Source organism: Pipistrellus hanaki, assembly GCF_964339955.1.
Source record: "Pipistrellus hanaki genome assembly, chromosome: 11".
In the NCBI taxonomy this organism is placed as follows: domain Eukaryota; kingdom Metazoa; phylum Chordata; class Mammalia; order Chiroptera; family Vespertilionidae; genus Pipistrellus; species Pipistrellus hanaki.
In genome coordinates, this window is record NC_140513.1 from 14,944,656 (window position 1) to 14,965,114 (window position 20,459).

The 20,459-nt window shown below is 38.0% G+C and overlaps 1 protein-coding gene across 6 annotated transcripts in view; it reads left to right on the forward strand.

The window, feature by feature from the left end:
- Positions 1-20,459, forward strand: part of FKBP15 (FKBP prolyl isomerase family member 15) — a 49,149-nt gene that overhangs the window by 14,778 nt on the left and 13,912 nt on the right. For all 6 annotated transcript variants that reach the window (XM_084899191.1, XM_084899193.1, XM_084899190.1 and 3 more), the window contains 15 exons: positions 1,687-1,756; positions 5,343-5,417; positions 6,141-6,239; positions 7,451-7,600; positions 8,855-8,923; positions 10,706-10,852; positions 12,501-12,643; positions 13,115-13,172; positions 13,594-13,701; positions 15,828-15,930; positions 16,396-16,505; positions 17,908-18,022; positions 19,328-19,437; positions 19,721-19,828; positions 20,265-20,359. In XM_084899191.1, coding sequence (XP_084755317.1) covers positions 1,687-1,756; positions 5,343-5,417; positions 6,141-6,239; positions 7,451-7,600; positions 8,855-8,923; positions 10,706-10,852; positions 12,501-12,643; positions 13,115-13,172; positions 13,594-13,701; positions 15,828-15,930; positions 16,396-16,505; positions 17,908-18,022; positions 19,328-19,437; positions 19,721-19,828; positions 20,265-20,359 — 1,560 coding nt within the window. The remainder of the gene's footprint in view (positions 1-1,686; positions 1,757-5,342; positions 5,418-6,140; positions 6,240-7,450; positions 7,601-8,854; positions 8,924-10,705; positions 10,853-12,500; positions 12,644-13,114; positions 13,173-13,593; positions 13,702-15,827; positions 15,931-16,395; positions 16,506-17,907; positions 18,023-19,327; positions 19,438-19,720; positions 19,829-20,264; positions 20,360-20,459) is intronic.

Sequence of the window (20,459 nt, forward strand, 5' to 3'; positions counted from 1 at the left end):
GGCTAGCCTCCTCTCTCTTCTCAATAAGCCTCTGTTCATTCCATAGGAAAAGTATCAATAATGCTTTTTAACTTTTCAGTTTTCCAACATCTCATAAAACTTTGAGGAGCCATTATCTTCTCTCTCTTTCTCTCTTCCCCACTCCTCCCCCCTCTCTCAACTACATATACCTCAACAACTGCCTTTCCAAGTGCTCAAAGAAAGACACTTCACTGAGATATAAATATTGGGTCGGCAACTAAGTAATTGCGGGTTTCACACATATGGCTTCAGTTGAATTTTTAGGTTTGCAGACGTAGTACAAATGTAAAACACATTTTGTATTTGATAGTTGGCTATTCAGCTGTTAATCAGTAAAAAAAGTTTTTTGATCTGTTTTGTAGTTTTTGTTTGGCATTCGTTGAAAAATGGAAAATCAAAAGGAACATTTTCGTCATATTTTCCTTTTTATTTCCGCAAAGGGAAAAACGCATCGCAAGCTCACAAAAAGTTATGTGCTGTTTATGGTGACGAAGCCTTAAAAGAACGGCAGTGTCAAAATTGGTTTGCCAAATTTCGTTCTGGTGATTTTTCACTCAAAGATGAAAGACGCTCTGGTCGTCCAGTTGAAGTTGATGACGCCCTAATCAAAGCAATAATCAATTCGGACTGTCACAGTACAACACGTGAGATTGCAGAGAAGCTTCATGTATCACATACATGCATTGAAAATCACTTAAAACAACTTGGCTATGTTCAAAAACTCGATACATGGGTTCCTCACGAACTGAAAGAATCACAGTTAACGCAACGCATTAGCAGCTGCGATTTGCTGAAGAAACGTAATGAAAATGATCCATTTTTAAAACGACTGATAACTGGCAATGAAAAATGGGTTGTTTACAACAATATCAAGCGGAAAAGATCGTGGAGCAGGCCAGGTGAACCAACTCAAACAACATCAAAAGCTGATATTCATCAAAAGAAGGTTTTGTTATCAGTTTGGTGGGATTACAAAGGAATTGTCTACTTTGAACTCTTACCACCCAACCGAACGATCAATTCTGATGTATACATTGAACAACTAACGAAATTAAACAATGCAGTTGAAGAAAAGCGGCCCGAATTGACAAATCGAAAAGGTGTTGTATTCCATCATGACAATGCAAGGCCACACACATCTTTGGTCACTCGGCAAAAATTAATGGAGCTTGGTTGGGATGTTTTGCCACATCCACCATATAGTCCTGACCTTGCACCATCTGATTACTTTTTGTTTCGATCTTTACAAAACTCCTTGAATGGTAAAAATTTCAATAATGATGATGATGTCAAATCGTACCTGATTTAGTTTTTTGCTAATAAAAACCAGAAGTTTTTTGAACGTGGGATTATGATGCTGCCTGAAAGATGGCAAAAGGTCATTGATCAAAATGGGCAATACATTACAGAATAAAGTTATTTAGTTCCATGAAAAAATTGTCTTTGATTTTCTTTAAAAAATCCGCAATTACTTAGCTGCCGACCCAATAGATATTTAAAGAATAAAGAAATTGGATAAGAGCTTTTAATTATAAACTGCTCACCTTTATTCCTTTATAGAGATTCAATGACTAGATTTCCCACTTTTACATAGCCGAAAAGAAAGCTGGTTCTGCTTAGTTTAAGGAAGTATTAATACCTTTTGTTTTTGTTTTGCTTCTGTAGCACAAACGGTCAATATGTAAAGCAGGGCAAATTTGGTGCTGCAGTCCTGGGAAATCACACAGCCAGAGAGGTGAGATTGCCCCACATCTCATGTATATTTAAGTGTCCCAAATCCTACTCATGAGCTTGCCCAGGGTCTCATGTGTCAGAGGATTAAAATGATTGTTTGTATTGAATGTACATTTTTAACATTAGGTATATATTATAGTAACATTTATAGTCACATTTCGCTTAAACAAATCCAGCCACTCATTATTTTCAAGTTTAATTTTTATGATATAGACCTGGCTTAAGAATTCGGAGTTTTAGAGCAAACATTTACCAAGGACATCCCTTTGTTAGACAATGAGCAACACTTAGGGTATAGTATGTCCTTGTACCTGCATTAATGACTAGTATTTGTCCTTTGAAAATTTAATGAGATGAACCATTAGTCACAGAGTAAAATATTGGTTTGGGTCAAAAGAAGGTGTGGCCCAGTCGGTGTGGCTCAGTGGTTGAGTATTGACCTATGAACCAGGAGGTTACAGTTCAACTCCCAGTAAGGGCACATGCCCAGGTTGTGGGCTTGATTCCCAGTAGGGGGCGAGCAGGAGGCAGCTGATCGATGATTCTTTCTCATTATTGATGTTTCTTCCTCTCTTTCCCTTTCCCTTCCTCTTTCTGAAATTAATTTTAAAAAAGAAGAAGAAGAGGAGGATGTGGCTAGAAGCCCTGATACTGTTTTACTTTTGTGGGTTATGTCTAGCTTCAAATTCTGCTCCAGACGGTTTTGAATATTGTTGAAATAAGCATAAGAAATTACAGAATTTCAGAGGTCCAGAGAATGTGGATTCCATACTCCTCAGAGACTGTGAGACACAGAGAGATAAGATGACCTGTCCAGGGTAACTAATATAATAGACAACACTTGTTTCTGTTAAAAACAGACAAACAAAAAATTTATGAAAATTTGGAAACATAATAGTGGGACTAGAATAATGAACCCCGAGATAACTCATTATTAGGCCCTCACTGTTATTAATCTTATTTTACCTTAAACCCAGCTAGTCTTCCTTCTTCCCCCCTCATATTATTTTGAGTAAATTTCCAGCATACAATTTTAGCTGTAAATTTTTTTAGTATGTATCTCTGAAAGAAAGGGATTTTGAAAAATGTAACTATTATGCTACTATCACACCTAATAAAAAAAACCCACAATAATTTTTTGATGTTCATTCACTAGAAACTAGTATTCAGGTTTCCCTGATTGTCTCTTTTCTTTTTCTTTTTCTAGTTTGTTTTAATTAGGATCTAATGAGGTTCATATATTGCATTTGGTTACTGTATCCCTTAAATCTGTTTCATTTTCCCAGATGGAGGTAAATAAACTCTGGTTGTTCCTTATTTTGTTATGTTAGAGCCACAATGGTTATTATTTATATCTATTAATTTGTTAGTGGTTGTCATTTGGATCATGAAAATCTGGTATTGGGGTTTTACCATCCTTCATTACTAGATAGGATACAGTACTGTGGCAGATAACAGTCCTACTGTAACAATTATAAAAAAGAAGATAAATTGCAAAAACTACATTTTAAAATTCATTAGAGAGCTGTGGAAATGATGAGGACTCGATGAACTAAAATTTCAGAGGGGAGACCCAATTAATTGTTTCCTTCTCTTGAAATTTTGGCTGAGGCCTAAGAGTAGAGTGAACATTAGGTATGGCTCAAGCACTGAGATTGTTGGGGGCAAAAGACGTTGGAATAAATAAACACAAGATTTGTTTTTCCCCTTAGGACATATATGAGTTCTGGGATGGTGTGGAAGTCCAGGGGCTGTGCCAGAAAGGCTGCGGGAAACTTCTGCAATCTTATGGTGCATAGGAGATAAAGTCTCATTACAAGATGGGAACGTGTAACAAGCATCTGACAACCTTCCTGACAATACATTTGCTAGATTTTTAATTTTGTGGGGAGGAGGCTAAAGAACTCAGCTCAGAATTGCTGATGGGCAGAATGTCCAGGACTGAGAGGTCAGAGACCTTCCAAACTTTCAGTCAAAAGCCTAGGAAGATAGTGCTGCAGAATAGGTGCATCCCCATGGAATGACTAACTGATCTATGATCCTTCCCTGACCAGCTTAATCTGTCATTGGTTTGCACTGAGGTGATCAGCTCTTCACCATCTGCCTAACATAGGAAAAGGAAAGACCTTTCTCATGCAGGATTATATATGAACCTTCAGAGTCTCATCCTCCCCTCTGGGGTTGAATTTTAGCGTTTGTTTAACTGTGGTTTTGTGTGTGTGTGTGTGTGTGTGTGTGTGTGTGTGTGTGTGTGTGTTATAGCAAAGGTGGAAATGTATTGAGAAACAAGCAGACTCCCACATGGAGAGGGGGAAAGAGTCTCTATGTAGTTTATATGTGTATGAATAGTAAATATATATAAAATTGGCCATTTTACCATTTAAGTGTATAATTCAGTGGCATTAATTACATTCACAATATTGAGCAGCTATCACCACTATCCATTTCTGCTTTTTCATCACCCCAAACAGAAAATCTGTAATCATTAAGCAATAACTCTCCATTCCTCCTTCCCTTATCCCCTGGTGACCTTCATCTGTGTTTATGAATTTGCCTCTTCTAGACATTTCACATAAATGGAATCATACAATATCTGTCCTTTGTGTCTGGCTTATTTCACTTAGCATAATGTTTTCAAGCTTCTTCCATGTTGTAGCATGTACCAGAACTTCATTCTTTTTTGGTGGCTGAATAATATCCCATTATCTGTATATAACATATTTTGTTTATCCATTCATCAGTTGATGGCCATTCAGTTGTTCCACCTTTTGGCTATTATAAATAATGGTGCAGTGAACATTGGTGTACAAGTATATGTTTAAGTCTGTTTTCAGGTTTTTTTATATATAATAGGAATGAAATTACTGTGTCATAAGGTAATTCCGTATTTAGCTTTTTGAGGAACTGCCCGACTGTTTCCACAGCAGCTGTACCATTTTATATTCCTACTAGAGGCCCAATGCATGAAATTTGTGCAAGAGTAGGCCTTCCTTCCCCCAGATGCCAGCACTGGCTTCTCTCAGGCCCCAAGGACCCAGGCTTCCCTCCGGCCGCCAGCAGGTACCTGGGACCAGGGCTTCCCTCGCAGTCCTGGCTTCACCTAGAAAGTCGTCTGGAAGGATGTCTGGTCCAATTAGCATATTATACTTTTATTATTATAGCTAAGCAATATATGGGTTCCAATTTCTTCACTACCTTACCAACACCTCATTATTTTTCCAGTTGTTTTTTTTTTATGTATACCTTAGTAGGTGTGAAGTGGTTTAATTTGCATTTTCCTAATGACTGATGACTATTAATTATCCTTTCAGGAACTGGTTGGCCATTTGTTTATCTCTTAGTCACCCATCTAGAAATGAGAACATCAACAAAATAAAGACATTGCAATTACAGTTAAATAGTAAGGCCAAAATAAAAAGAGACTAAAATGGGTAGTGAGAAGATACAATTTAAAATCCAAGCATTAAGGGATTAACTGAGTTTTGTACCCATGAAACACAACCCCTGACATCTTACTGCTAATTTTTATATTGTCTTTTAACTTCTATTCTCTGTCTTTTTTTCTGCTCATCTTTGCTTGAATACAGTATAGGATTCTTCTTTATATCAGTCAACAACAGCCAGTTACTATTGCCAAGATTCATCTGAGCTTTGAACTAATGGTAAGACTTCCCATATTAGAATCATTCACTCCCTTGGGATCCTATATAATAAAAACCTAATATGCAAATTGACCAAGTGGCAGAACAACTGGTCGTTAGATGCACACTGACTACCAAGGGGCAGGTGATCAAGGTAGGTGCTTCCCCCTGGTGGTCAGTGTGCTCCCATATGGGGAGCATCGCTCAGGCAGAAGCTGGGCTCATAGCTGACAGCTGGCGAGTGCAGTGGCAGTGGCAGGAGCCTCTCCTGCCTCCATGGCAGCGCTAAGGACCCCTTGGGGGATGTCCGACTGCCGGGTTAGGCTCGCTCCCCACAGAGTGAGCCTAAGCTGGCAATTGGACATCCCCAGGGGTCCTGGATTGCAAGAGGGCACAGGCCAGGCTGAGGAATCTCCCTCCCCCCATGCACGAATGTTGTGCACTGTGCCTCTAGTAGGTTTATAAGAGAAATTGGTCTGTGCATACCTGGTAGAAATTAGATCTGCTCCTTTAGCCCAGAGTATCAGACTGGATATCTTACCAGAGCATCTTGGGAAGGACTCCTGGCTTCCTTCTGGGAATGTGGACTAGGGGATGATATATGGAAGGTGGGAGGGAGAAGAGAGTTCCCTGTATCTCTCTTTGGGTCCACTTTAGTCACAGCCGTTCTGTCTGAGTTTAGGCAATCAGATTTATCTTCTGTGCTGTCTGGTTGAGTTATGTCAACATTTCTCCTTTCCCCAGGTTCGGCCCAATAACTATAGCACCTTTTATGATGACCAGAGACAAAACTGGTCCATCATGTTTGAGTCTGAAAAGGCTGCTGTAGAGTTTAATAAACAGGTAATACCATCTTATTTTTTCTGTGAAAAGCCAAACACTAAATATGAGTTTGATTTGATTTAAGGAAAATAACCTGCTAATATTACGTTGTTAGTGGACAAGCATTAAAAAAAACCATTGAATTTGTCACATGAGCTTATTATATTTCAGGAAAATAATAGGAATTTTCAAATTAATTCAAATTGCTTAAAAATGAGACTTGAAGAGGAAAAAGATTAAATGTTGTAAACTTAGTTCTTTAAAAACAGTTCTGTACCCTAGCCAGTTTGGCTCAGTGGATAGGGCATTGGCCTGTGGACTAAAAGGTCTCAGATTTGGTTCTGATTGAGGGTATGTACCTCCGTTATATAGGGAACTATAGGAGTTAAGATCCTGGTCAGGGTTATGGTCTCTACTGATTGGTGTTAGGGTAGTTGTTGATCATTGTATCTGGTCCTGGTGTCAGACAAGACATTGGTTCATTTTGCTTTGCTGCTTTTCTGGAGCTGAAACACTACTGTGCCTAGATGTTATCTTTAGTTTCATTAAAACCCTATGGTCAATAGACCCGAGGCTTTGTTCCTAAGATTGTTTGCTGCTGACCAGAGCCTCATTGTCTTGAGGGCTTAATGATTAAGGAAGTGAATATGTAAGGGAGAAAGAGGTGATTCAAGGTGTTGGATGAGGCCAATGTGAATTGAAAGGAAAGAGGCCATATTAAAGAAATGGCGTTTCTGCATGGTTACTTTGTCTTTAAAAATGCTTTCAGTGTATTTTTTTAGAAGGTCCCTTTCTTGCCTACATTCCCAAACATTGAAGCTGAAAATCAGTATAACGATAGCTAACATTTATGTGTATTCACTGTTACTTTCCAGGCTCTGTGCCTAGTACTCGTGTTAGTTCAATCTTCTTAACTACCCTAGGAGATATGCAAAATTTTTGTCTCCATTTTACAAAATCCCTATGAAATAAGGTTCACAGAGGTTAAGTTATTTGGCCAAGATCACAAGTTAATAAGTAGTCTATTAACCAGATCTGTACTCAGACTGACTGCAAAGCCATACTCTTAGACACTTTAATTCCGGCAACATTACTGACTTTGGAGTGGTTTACTTCTAAACACGTAATCTGATTTGTTAGTGGACGTTACCATTTGGAAAAGAGCATTGGAAAAATGGAGTACTTAACTGAGCTTAAACTAAACTTATGCTGTTTCAATTTTTGTCTCCCAGGTGTGCATTGCCAAGTGCAACAGCACCCCTTCCTTGGATGCAGTGCTGTCACAGGACCTCATTGTAACAGAGGGCCCTGCGGTGGAAGTTGGAGATTCTTTGGAAGTGGCCTATACCAGCTGGCTCTTTCAGAATCATGCTCTGGGCCAGGTAAGAACATGTCCCCTGGGAGTCGTTTTGTCATTTAAACAACATGAGGGCTATTCAGGTGTAAGATATTATAACGGTGAATCGCTGCTGTTGGTAAATAGAAATGGTTTAGGAGCCCTGCTTTAATTCCTACCGTTGCTTTTGGGGCATGGGCATGAAATGCTAATGTATAAAATCTGCTCAGTGCCACTCATTACTTCTACTTAGAGAAAATGGAAACCAGTTTCCCAGGTATTATTTTTGGTAGTTGTTCAAGTGTATGTCTCATCCTCCTATAGCTGTGTTAAACTTTATATTCTTAAGGGAGTAGGTTTTAAAACTTACTTTTAGACCTTCCAGTTGTTTCTGTCTTTTTGATAGTAGATACTACCCTGTTTCCCCAAAAATAAGACAGTGTCTTATATTAATTTTTTCTCCCAAAGTTGCGCTAGGTCTTATTTTCAGGGGATGTCTTATCTTCCCATGCGCTAGGTCTTATTTTCGGAGGATGTCTTTTTTTTTTTTTTAAATATATTTTATTGATTTTTTACAGAGAGGAAGAGAGAGGGATAGAGAGAGAGAGAGTTAGAAACATCGATGAGAGAGAATCATCGATCAGCTGCCTCTTGCACACCCCCTACTGGGAATGTGCCCGCAACCAAGGTACATGCCCTTGACCGGAATCGAACCCGGGACCCTTCAGTCCGCGGGCCGATGCTCTATCCACTGAGCCAAACCGGTTTCGGCTGGAGGTTGTCTTATTTTTGGGGAAACACGGTATAAATAGGTTGGACTTGTTGTCTTTTACTATTTTTAAGCCATCAAAAGCTTATGGTATGGTATGTGAGAAAAAAAGTGGATTCAAGTCTCAATTTTACGCCTAATGTAACCTTGTTAAGTCATTTAAACTCAAACTATTTTCCCCCCCATTGGTGGATGGAGGTTAGAGGTTAATGACAGGATTGGTATCAGCATCAGATGAGATGATTTATTTAAAAGTTCTTTATAGATGAAAAATGCTTTTAATAGATGAAGTTACTTTTTTTCTTCTTCTATTATAAATCTGGAAAGTCAGTGCCCAGAGATATTCTGGGTGATAATATTCTTTAGCCATGATGTGGTCCAATCTTTTCAGCTCTCTTAGGAATTAATTTTTCAGTATATTTGACATTCCCTATTCTAGAAATACTGTGCCTGGTATGTTTAGTCAGTTGCATATCATAATGATTATTATTATTATTTTTTAAATTATCATTTACTTTGATCAAATTGCAGGTTTTTGACTCCACTGCTAACAAAGATAAGCTGCTTCGCCTGAGATTAGGATCAGGGAAGGTCATCAAGGTAAAGGCTTGTGTTCTTATATGGTTTTATCAGTTGCAATAGGTTTAATTTTGGTTAAGTTTTGGAAATTTCTAACCTGGATATCTTCTGAGAGCCTGGAAAAGCTTGGTTAAAAAGAGGGAGAGCCCTATTAGTGTGGCTCAGTGGTTGACCGTAGACCTATGAACCACAGAAGGTCATGGTTCGATTCTTGGTCAGGACACATGCCTGGGTTGCAGGCGCATTTCTCAGTGTGGGGCATGCAGGAGGCAGCTGATCAGTGATTCTCATCATTGATGTTTCTATCTCTCGGCCTTTTCCTCTCGTAAATCAGTAAAAATATATTTTTTAAAAGGAGGGAGGGAACGTGTTAACGTCTATATTTGGGAGATTTTTCTACGACACAATATCTGGTAATCCTGCCTTATCCTCGGTTTTGCTTTCCATGGTTTCAGTTTCCTGTGGTTTAACCACAGTCTGAAAATATTAAATGGGAAATTCCAGAAATAAATAATTCATGTTTTAAATGGTGATGAAAGTTCATCCCGTCCTGCCTGGATGCAAGTCATCCCTGCCCTAGCTTATTCACACGGTCAGCACTGCCTGCCCTGTAGTTGCTTAGTAGCCCTCTTGGTTACCTGTCACAGTATTGCAGTGCTTGTTTTCAGTAAACTTTATTTTACTTAATAATGGCCCTAAAGCCATTCACATAACTTTTATTATAATGTATTGCTATCATTATGTTTTATTAGTTATTGTTAATCTCTTACTGTATCTAATCTATAAATTAAACTTTAGTATAGGTATGTATATATAGGAAAAAAACGTAGTATATATAGGGTTTGGTACTATCTGTGGTTTCAGGCATTGAAGATGGGTACATTTCTTTATTTCGTACTCTTTCTCTTTCATCCTGTAACTCTGGAGATTTTTAAATCCTTCCTACAGCCTAATAGGAAATGAAGTGGAACTGTTTTCTTCTAGAAATGTATCTATCATATGGGTTGATTCTTATCTGTCTGAGATGTTTTGAATCAGCACTTTTCAGTTATTGTGGGAGGCAACTGTACCACAGCAGGAGGAGCACTGAGGTCGGAGTCCAAGAACCTGGGTTCACATTGTGAATTTTTTCTTCATGTGTTATAACATAAAAGGGCATTTTACACACATGGGGAATTGTTGTGTCAGGATATATTAACACATTGAAAAGTACTCATTCATCCGCGGGCAAAAGTCTCCATAGCATTGTTTATGATTCCTTTTCTCAGAGTCTTTTGGAGACTTTTTCATGTAGATCAGAGCAATTAAAGCCTGACCCTTGAAATTAGACAGATCTGGTATTGAATCTTGGCTTAACAAATTACTAACTCTAATATCGAACTGGTTATTTAACCTTTGTAAGCCTCAATTTTCTCATCTGTAAAATGGGGATAATGCTGCTAACCTTATGAGGTTATTTTGGAGATTAAACAACATAATGCAAGTGAGTCACTTGCCAGAGTATATGGAAAAATGTATTTAATAAATTATTGCTTTTTTATCTTTTAATGCCATCCTATTCCAATTTATCTCATCATCTGAGATAAGTATATTTCATCCATCTCTGGATATGCCAGCTTTTTACAAGTAAATTTAGAAGCAGTATTCTAGATATTCTCATAACCAATGGGGTGGTGGGACATTAGTTAAACTTGAGCTGTCCAGAGGTCCAAACCTGAAAGTGTGGATGAGTGAAACCTGATGATCCTATACTTCATTTTTTCTTTGTATCTGATGAGCTTTTCCCTTTTCTGTTTCTTAAAGGGCTGGGAGGATGGAATGCTGGGCATGAAAAAAGGAGGAAAGCGGTTGCTTATTATCCCTCCAACCTGTGCTGTAGGCTCTGAAGGGGTAATAGGATGGACTCAGTCAACGGATTCAATCCTGGTATTTGAGGTGGAGATTAGGCGGGTGAGTGAATTTGTGCTATGCTGTGCTGATGGGTAATCTTTGCTGGTTAAGTAAAATGAGTAAATATGTTTTGGAAAACCGGATTCTGAAGACTTCTTTTTTTAAGACCAAGGTTTATATTCAGAGTCTAGGAGAAGTTGTGATTGAGCAAGTTACTTCTGTATACTAACCTTTTTATTTTGTCCTTAAAATAGTGATTTCTACCTAAAGTGCATACTTTTTGTAGACATGTAGTAATTCCATGGCTAAAAATTTATCTTATCAATTTATTCTCATCAGTATGTAAAGGTCTCTATATGTTGAGAGATACATAAAAATAGATACATAGTTTCCTCCCTCTGCCACATTGCTTATAATACTAAAAAACTGGAAACAACAAAGCGTCCATTATTAAGAGACTGGTTAAGTTATGTTTTTCTTTCACAGAGTGGACTTTTATATAGCTCTTATAGAATATCCAAAATCTATTGTTAAATGAAAGAAGGCAGTTATAAAACAGTATGGATAGTATGGTTGTGTGTGTGTGTGTGTGTGTGTGTGTGTGTGTGTGTGTATCCATCGACTTTGTTAACAACTTAACTCTTAATGATTTTTCTCTCTGGAAAACAGTTTTCTAGAACATCCTACTAATAAACAGTAGGATGATTTTTTTTTTTTTTAAGGAGTGACTCTACATGATTTTCTCTGGAGAATGGAAATGGAGTTCAGAAAGTCTTACTTTTTTACATTCTACCCTTTTGTACCATTTAAAATTTTTGTCATGAATTTGTTTAATTTTTGTTACGGATTTTATAACAAATTGTGGTTAACTAAATTAGCACTACTCTCTTCCTCCCAAGTGCGGGGCCAGGGGAGGGGGGATAGATCTTTGTTTTACACTGTGATTGTTAGGTCCAAATGTGATTATGTTTGTGATCATAAACTATAAAATAACAACAAATAAATACTATGATCATCTTTATTGTAGCCATTATTCCTGCTACCACCGAGAAAGGATATGCTTTCCTTCTCAAGGACTCTTTCCTCACTGGACACTGTTATCTCTGGGGGTCATTTCAACCCTCTTTCCCTGACAGGCTACCCGCTGCCTTTTCCACATCTGCTAATAGTCTCTCAGTTTTCCTTTGAGTTTGAGGAAATCATGGCGGCTGATAATAGATAACAAACCAATTTGTATCCATCAAAGACTCGCATTTTGTAAACATAAAAATAAATTTTTTTACCAGTAATCTAATAATTTCAAATTGGCATGCTTATTAAATTGTCAAGGCTGATAGAGAATGATTATGCCCTGTGTGACAAGAGTGTTGAAAAGAATTTATACACTCTGTGTAGAGTATACAGTAGTTGTTCACCCTTGCTGATGTGAAATTTAATGGTATATATCAGAAGTCTTAAAAATTAGCATACTCGCACATTGATAAATAAATGTGAAATACTACATCCAAAATTCTACAATGTTATTGCTTAGTGGTTGGGTTATAAATTATTCTTGCTCCCCTCCCTTTTTTGGCTTATCTGTATTTTCTGATTTGTCTACAATGAATAGATTATGACTTGTGTAATGAAGAATAAGTAACATGCAAGGAGGATGGAGGGGAAAGGGTGCCTTTTTGGTGACCTGTTTCACATGTGGGTTCTTTCCTAGGTGAAGTTTGCCAGAGATTCCGGCTCTGACGGACACAGTGTTAGTTCCCGGGATTCTGCCGGCCCTTCCCCCATACCTGGCGCTGACAGCCTGCCTGCTGATCCTGTTGTGTCACCACCCACATCGGTGCCTTTCAAGCCAGGGTCAGACACTGGATTTGTATCAAGCTCTGTTTGTCCTTAAAAATCATTCTTAGAGAGGTTTAGAAATAGGGGTAGAGTTAAAAACTAAAAAAAAACAAAAACATTTAAATAATTTTAAAATATGATGAGGAAAATGGGAAGATAATTTGTATCAGATTTTTCTGACAAAGGATTAATACTCATCATCTGTAAAAGCACTAACTCAGATATTTAAGAATGCCTGCTAAACCCTGGAATACAATTGGTTAAAAGGCATAATCACAAACTATCAATACATATTGAAGGGGAAAAATGTAAGTAAGCATTTGGATAGAAAATTATTCATCTTCACTAGCTTTTAGAGATTAAGCAGTTAAATTTTTGTTTTACAGCTATTGGCAAACATTTTAAAAAATAATGTGTGTATCAGTATAATCTGGACTCGTTGTTATGGATTTTGTTTTCATCTCGGTATGTTCTACTTGCTTTTAGGGAGCCGGCTCTTCGTATCAAATCTAATTCCCTCAGTGAACAGCTTACAGTCAATACAGTGAGTATATGAATCTGTCTTTTCTCACCCCTAGTTTGCTGAAACATTTTCATGTATGGGTAAAGATAAGAAAATGTTAAGAGCTGTAAATATAGCTGAAAGTCTATGGTTAGTTTATTCATTTCCCCTTCTGCATAGACAGACCTGGGTTCAAATCTTTATTATAATCATGTGGCCTCCAGAAAGTTACCTAGCTTCTCTGATCCTCAGCTTCTTTATTATTAAAATGCAAATAATTCTCACAGCTTCCTTATAGAGTTCTTGTAACGATTAGAGATATGTTTGTAAAACACTAAGCTCAGAGCCTACTTATAGCATGACTTCAATAATCTCTCAAGATATTTTTATGAGGTTTATCAGTATAATAATGAAATAATGAACCTTGATAACAGTGATTTTTATGAATTTCCTGTCTTTTTAGAATCCTGATACAGTCAAGGCCAAGTTGATCTCAAGGATGGCTAAAATGGGCCAGCCCATGCTGCCCATCTTTCCACCACAGCTGGATTCCAATGATTCAGAAGTTGAAGTATGTTCCCCTGACTGTATTAGAATGATTAGTGCAGAAGTTGCTATCATCTGTTCCTTTGGTTGAAATTATTGCTTTTTCTGCCTCTAACCCAGAATCATTATTTAGAGAGTTTGTATTCAAAATGATATGTGTTGTTATTGGTATGTGTGTTTCTATTATGATAGCAGTTCCTCTGAGAAATGGAAGTAATTTCATACATCTGCCACAAGAACTGGGCATTTTAAGTAGGTAATTTAGCCTTCCACTAGAAACTATTGCCAGTAAAAATCACTCTAAGCATCATGATGCCCAGCTCATGAAAGATGTTCAACTTGTATTTGTTGATTGAGTGTTCAGGTCCTCTTGGGAAATGCTGGTCTTCCCACTGATGTTAACTATACTAAAGATAACACTGCTGTGTCTTTTGCATTGTATGTGGTGTGATTTTTTTTTTTTTTAAGTTCAAGAATTTTGTTGCAATCAAATCAGCTTTTTCCCTTTATGATTAGAAAGCTATCCCAATCATATGTGTTTTAAAGAAATACTTACTGTTTTACATTTGGATCTAAAATTTTAACCCACCTTAAAATTGTATAATATGAAATATCCTAATTTTAATTCTTTTCTCATTGGTTGGTTCTTTATTGATGAGACCATTCTTTTTCAATTGAAATGCTTAATAGAGATTGATTTTTTTAAAATATATTTTATTGATTTTTTACAGAGAGGAGAGAGAGGGATAGAGAGTTAGAAACATTGATGAGAGAATCATCAATCAGCTGCCTCTTGCACACGCCCCACTGGGGATGTGCCCACAACCAAGATACGTGCCCTTGACCGGAATCAAACCCGGGACCTTTCAGTCAGTAGGTTGACGCTCTATCCACTGAGCCAAGCTGGTTTCGGCTATTTTTATTTTTAATGTAAAACATAGAAAAGGTCATATTCCTAAGAAAAATTTTCCAAAATAGCTTTATTTTTTATAACTTTGTTTTATCTCTTTTTGGAAAAGTGATAAATAGATTTAACACTTAAAGGAGAGATTTCTATTGTTATAGGATTAATTTTTATCTGGTCTCTGGAAATGAAATTTGGACAAGATCATATTCTTACTAAAATTTTAGTGTTACTTATTCATTATAGAATAATTTGAATTATAAAGAAAGAAGAAACCTATTTGATAAAAAGGGCATTCTTCTATATATATTCTGTGTAACCTGATTTTTTAACTTAGTGTCATGTCATAAACATTTATGTTAATATCCATAATATAAATAAGGTAAATAAAGCAAAGCATTATTATCTTTAAAGGGAACCCAGTGCTCTATTATATTGATTTGTCATAATTCCGTTCACTCTCTTGTTAGACATTTAGGTTAATTTAGAGCCATAGTGATGTAAAAGTGGGATACTTTTCCAGAAATGCATAATACATTTCTGAATTTGTTGAGAACAAGAGGAAGCATCAAAGTAAAAGAATGAGATTTCAGACCTCGTGTAGCAAAGCAGGTCAGTCACTATACATTGTGCCTCAGGCTTTTCTTTGCCTTCTCTAAATAAGGAAGATGTTTATAAGATAATTTTGTTTAGAGTTACAGTAGAGAACGAAGTGCTTTGATTTTTATGAACAGAAAGAATGGGGGCAAACATTCTAAAATATATTATCCCCAAAACATTATGGTAATCAGATGCGGGGAATCCTGGTCTATCTGTTTTCATTGAGTACCTTCAGATCTGTGGAGATTATTTAGCAGGAATGAAGAGGCTGGATTATTCCCTGGGTTTTCTTGCAAGAGACCCCTCTTCTGTGGGAACAGATAGGTCAGCCCTAAGGTCACTGCTATTTTGGTAAATAATACATTCTGGAGATCAGTCCGTTTAGCTGCCTCCAATAATAAAACTTGAACAACTTAGAATGTTTGAGGAAATTATATTCAATTATTTGCTAAGATTTACAGGGAGAAGGGATTTTACTCTATTATGTAATACAGTGCTTTCTCCCCACAATCCACACCCCGAACTCTTGCCTTCCTGCTTGCTTTCCCTTCCTCTTCTGTGTTGTAAGCAAGGTTAGGGTGGATAGCCAGCCTTAGTTTTCTGGTAAGACTCATACATAATAACGAAAATGCTGGTGCCTGTTTCAGGAAGTCAATGCTCTGCGAGGAGCTGGGCAGCCCATGCCGACTCCATCCATTCAGCCCTCTCTTCAGCCTGCCCAGCCAGTGCTACCACAGGTTACCACACACGGTAAGGAAGCCCTCTGTGACTCTGGCCTTGAATGGGGTCAGCACCAAAGTTATCATCACTGTTCTTCATATTGTTAGGCTGTATCGTTTTAGTACTGAGAACTGGACTAGAATGTAAAACTTGTCAGTTCCTCCCTGGGTAGGGCATTTTCAGACCTGGTGGTTATTGAGACTGTTTGCTGTGTTGCATTGACAGTTTTGGAATTATGCACTCAGCTAATGAGGTATCTCCCTCCGTATAAGTCTGTGCTTCCTGTCAGCTGATGGGATTGTCCATTTGAGTCAAATGCCCCCGAGAACACCCACTTTCGTTCCACTAGCCCATAGCTGAGACTCATGTAGAATTGATTTTAAAAGATTAAGTGAGGAAAGTGGTCAAGGCTGAAGCCCGAAGGTTTGTAAGGTTCTACTTTGGACTCATACAAGCAAGGGTGGGTAATGGTGAAAACTTCTTGCTTTATCTTAGCACCTCAGCCATCTGTTTCTGGACTCCAAGCCCCCTCTGCTGCCTTAATGCAAGTTGCATCTCTCGATTCCCACTCTTCAGCTGTATCTGGAAATTCCCAGTCCTTTCAGGTAATAACATTTAAGAACCATGTCATTTATAATCTGTAATTTATAATGGCCCCAGTCAGTCTCTTTTCTTCTTCTTCCTGTACCGTTCATACAATAGCAGCTCTCTACAATAAGAGATTATAGTTTTTCCCCTTCCTGAACCACCACTTTTTCATCCCTAAACCAGTCCAAGGATTACATGCCTTATGGGTTGTTTTAAAGATTAAGTGCAAGAACAGACAAAGCATCTGGTTCAAAGCCTGGCACACAGTCAAGGCCCGATCCATTGTTTGTTTCCTTTTCACACATGCCTAGCGGAGGGCTACACGTCTTCTGAGTTCTTTTCTTTCAGACAGCTGATAAGCTAAGACTCTGCGCTGTACTCAGCACAGTAATTGTAGGTTGAGGGTGGAGGCTGCCTAGAAAGTACAGCTGGACTCTGTCCTCTAAAAGAGACTCCTTAAAGTAGGTTTTTTCTGTTTTTACAGAAGGCAGAGGCAGCAGCCTGTCTGCCTCTGCTGACTGCCAGGATAGTGAACGATTTCTGCTGCTGCTGTACCTTTGATGAATAAGACATACTCCCAATGATAACGGGCTCACTTCCTTGGTGATTCTTAATGGAGGGGTGGAGTGGTGGTGGACAAGGTGTATCAGAATTGAAAAAGTCCCACTTGCTTTCTCTCCACTCCCTGAAGGAGAATTGTCATCCCATAGACTAATATTTTTTAACATATAATTAATAGGTAATTATATATCTGAAGTTATATGAGCTTCATTTCTTTAATTCAAAGAATAATAACTACCATCATTACAATAACAGCTTCTGTTTGTTGAGCATTTACTATCTGCCAACCACTTAACTTATTAGTTGTTAGGAACATTACCTATGTATCACTACATTTCGTCCACACAGAGACCCTAAGAAGTGGTGTGACTGTTTTCCTTTTGTATGTGAGGTGACTCAGAGGGAAAATAGAGCTCTTGGTTACACAGATAAGCAGACAGAAGCAGGAGAGAGGCATCCTTTGGAACCTGGTGGGGTTAGTTTGATATCTCAGTGGACAACTCTCCTTTTACCTCGATCGAAACTAAGCAGAGTTGTCTTTAGTTTTAACATTTCTTAAGCCACCAATAGGCCTGATGGCTGAGGAACAAATTCCTACTTAATCGAATCGTATCACCAGAGGACTGAGGAGCGACCTGACACCCTTCCCTCCCTTTCTAAGTAGGACTTCAGTGACTGGGTTACAAAGCTAATGCTCCTGCTGCAATTCTTAATAACAAACCCCAATCTCATCCATCTCCAGCTTCAATAAGTTTGAGTCTCCTTCCAGCTGTCCACATTATTCTATCCAAGATAAATTAAACAAAAAGGAGAGGCACAAATGTTTATAAACCAGCTGTAACTTGGCATTTTTCTCAGCCCTATGCAGGTGTGCCAGCCTATGTTTATCCCCAGGCATCAACTATCACCTCCCAGCTGCAGACCGTTCGGCCCTTGTACCCAGCACCGCTCTCTCAGTCTCCCCATTTTCAAGGTAGGTAATTTCCTGTCATTTTTTGCTGTGCTCTCCTCCCTCCCATCTGGTTTTCAGATTTACTCCAATAGATCTCTGCCCTTTTTTCTTATCTTTTTGAAAGTAGCTTTCTCCAGGTATCATTTACAGACCATGCAATTCACTCATTTTAAGTGTATAATTATATGATTTTTAAAGTAAATATATAGAGCTGTACAACCATCACCACAATTCAATTTTAGAACATTTCCATCATTCCCCCTCTCAAAAAAAAACACCCTCACCCCACTTTTTGAGTTTTGTTTCTTGCATTTTTCCCCCCAGCCCTTTTTTAATTCCTCTGTCAGTGTGGCTCTGTAGAATTTATTTAAAATAGCAAAACATTGGAGGAAATTGGGAGAAAGCATGATGGCTATTTGTGGATATACAATATCTCAGGTGAAAGATGATCTATTAAAAATTTTAAATTATGAAAATAATATACTTTTATTAAAAGGCCAAATAACCCAAAAGTGAAAATTACTGTCCTCCATCATTAAACCCCCTGACCATAGGAAACTGTTATTAACAGTTACTGAGGTAACTTTTCAGGTATCTTGTATACATGTACAAGTATGGTTGTCTAGTGTATAAAACAAAACAAAATAAAATGTAAACAGCTGGGGTGGTATACTACCTTCTTGTTCTGAAGCTTGTCTTTTACGTAATAATCATCTTTGCTGTTAGGATATTGGTTAGAAGGACAAGTATATCCTACAACATAATTTATGGGTTTCCTGGATGCAACCTTTGTCTGGAAGCCCTGTCCCTTCTCTGGCCAGGAAACCATGAAATCTGTCATCTCCTCTGTATAGTTACCATCCCTCCCTCCTCTCCTTCAAGAGACATGATTGTGACTGTGTGTCACCAAATAGTTAATCTTGCTTTTCTTTGTGCTCCTTTTATGCATTCTGTTGTAATGATCTGTTTACATGTGAGTCTCTGTCCACCATGTTTTATTAATTGTTGTATCCCTGGTACCTGGCACGCAGTTGAATGAATGGAGAAACAATCTGAGCTGCTAGTGCTATTACAGGCACAGTGGGCATGCTTGTGCCCTTGGACCAGGCTGCATCCCTGGTGCATTTTGCAGGAGCATAACCTGGTTATTGTTAGCAGCCTTTTGGGTCTGTCTGCTCTACGTCTTCTCCTGAAGTGTCAGTACAGCATTTTCCGGTATTTAGAAATGTTTCTTTCTTTCCTCTGCTGAGAGAGATGTTGGCTTTTCCTCATACAATATCCTCTACTCCAGTTTTGTAAGTTTCTCTTTTACTTATTTCTGTTTAGGATCTGGTGACATGGCTTCATTTCTCATGACTGAAGCCCGACAGCATAACACTGAAATTCGGATGGCGGTTAGCAAAGTGGCTGATAAAGTGGATCACCTCATGACCAAGGTGCCTGTCAGGTTGGGGACTGTGTTGGAAATGGATACAAGCAGGGGGTACAAATAGGGAGCAACCAGGGCTGTGGGTAAACTCTTTCTTGGTTTCCTATATTCATAGTAGTTATTTCCCTAAAGAATAGTTATTGGTATCCAGTTCGCAGAAGAAAGCTCTAGTTTGTATTAGAGATTGTCTCAGAAACTCAGCCCCCTCAAAAAAGTGATTCTATCTTGGGTATGTTATATTTCTCCACTTAAAACTTTCTCACTAAGTCGTTCTGGCACCCCTTTTGTAGGTTGAAGAGTTACAGAAGCATAGTGCTGGCAATCCCTTGCTCATTCCTAGCATGTCAGTTACAATGGAAACAAAAATGATCATGAGCAACATCCAGCGAATTATTCAGGTAAGGTGATCAGGAACAGAGCATAGCCTGGAGTCTTGCCCCTGTTCTCTCCCAAGACTGACTACCCTTTAAAACCTCCACTCCAGAAACAAATAAATGCCACATTGAGGTGAGAAATTCTGGGAAATGTGATAAATACCACATTGAGGTGGGAAATTCTGGAAAATCCATGATGGCTTAATTCCAAGTGACATCACTATATAGTCAGGAGGAAACATTTCTCTTTGAGAATATTTCAGAATTTTGCTTTACTTTATAGCCATTTATATGTTTAATCTATTGGGCATAGTGATTTGTATCCCTCAGGAATAAGTTGTTTTAAATATTATATGTTTTTTATCTCAAAATATGTAACGTCGCTGTCCAAGTTGATTCCCTTTTATCTGGCACTTTTCTCTTAAAAACTTAAGATATACATCATACATTTTGAATCCAGGAAAATGAAAGATTGAAGCAAGAGATCCTTGAAAAGAGCAGTCGGATAGAAGAACAGAATGACAAGATTAGTGAACTAATTGAACGAAATCAGAGGTAATGACAGGTACGGGGGCACTAGCTAGGATGGACAAAAGGGTTTAATTTGTAAATGCCCAAGTTAAATAAACATATTTGTTCAGGGCAATTTATCATT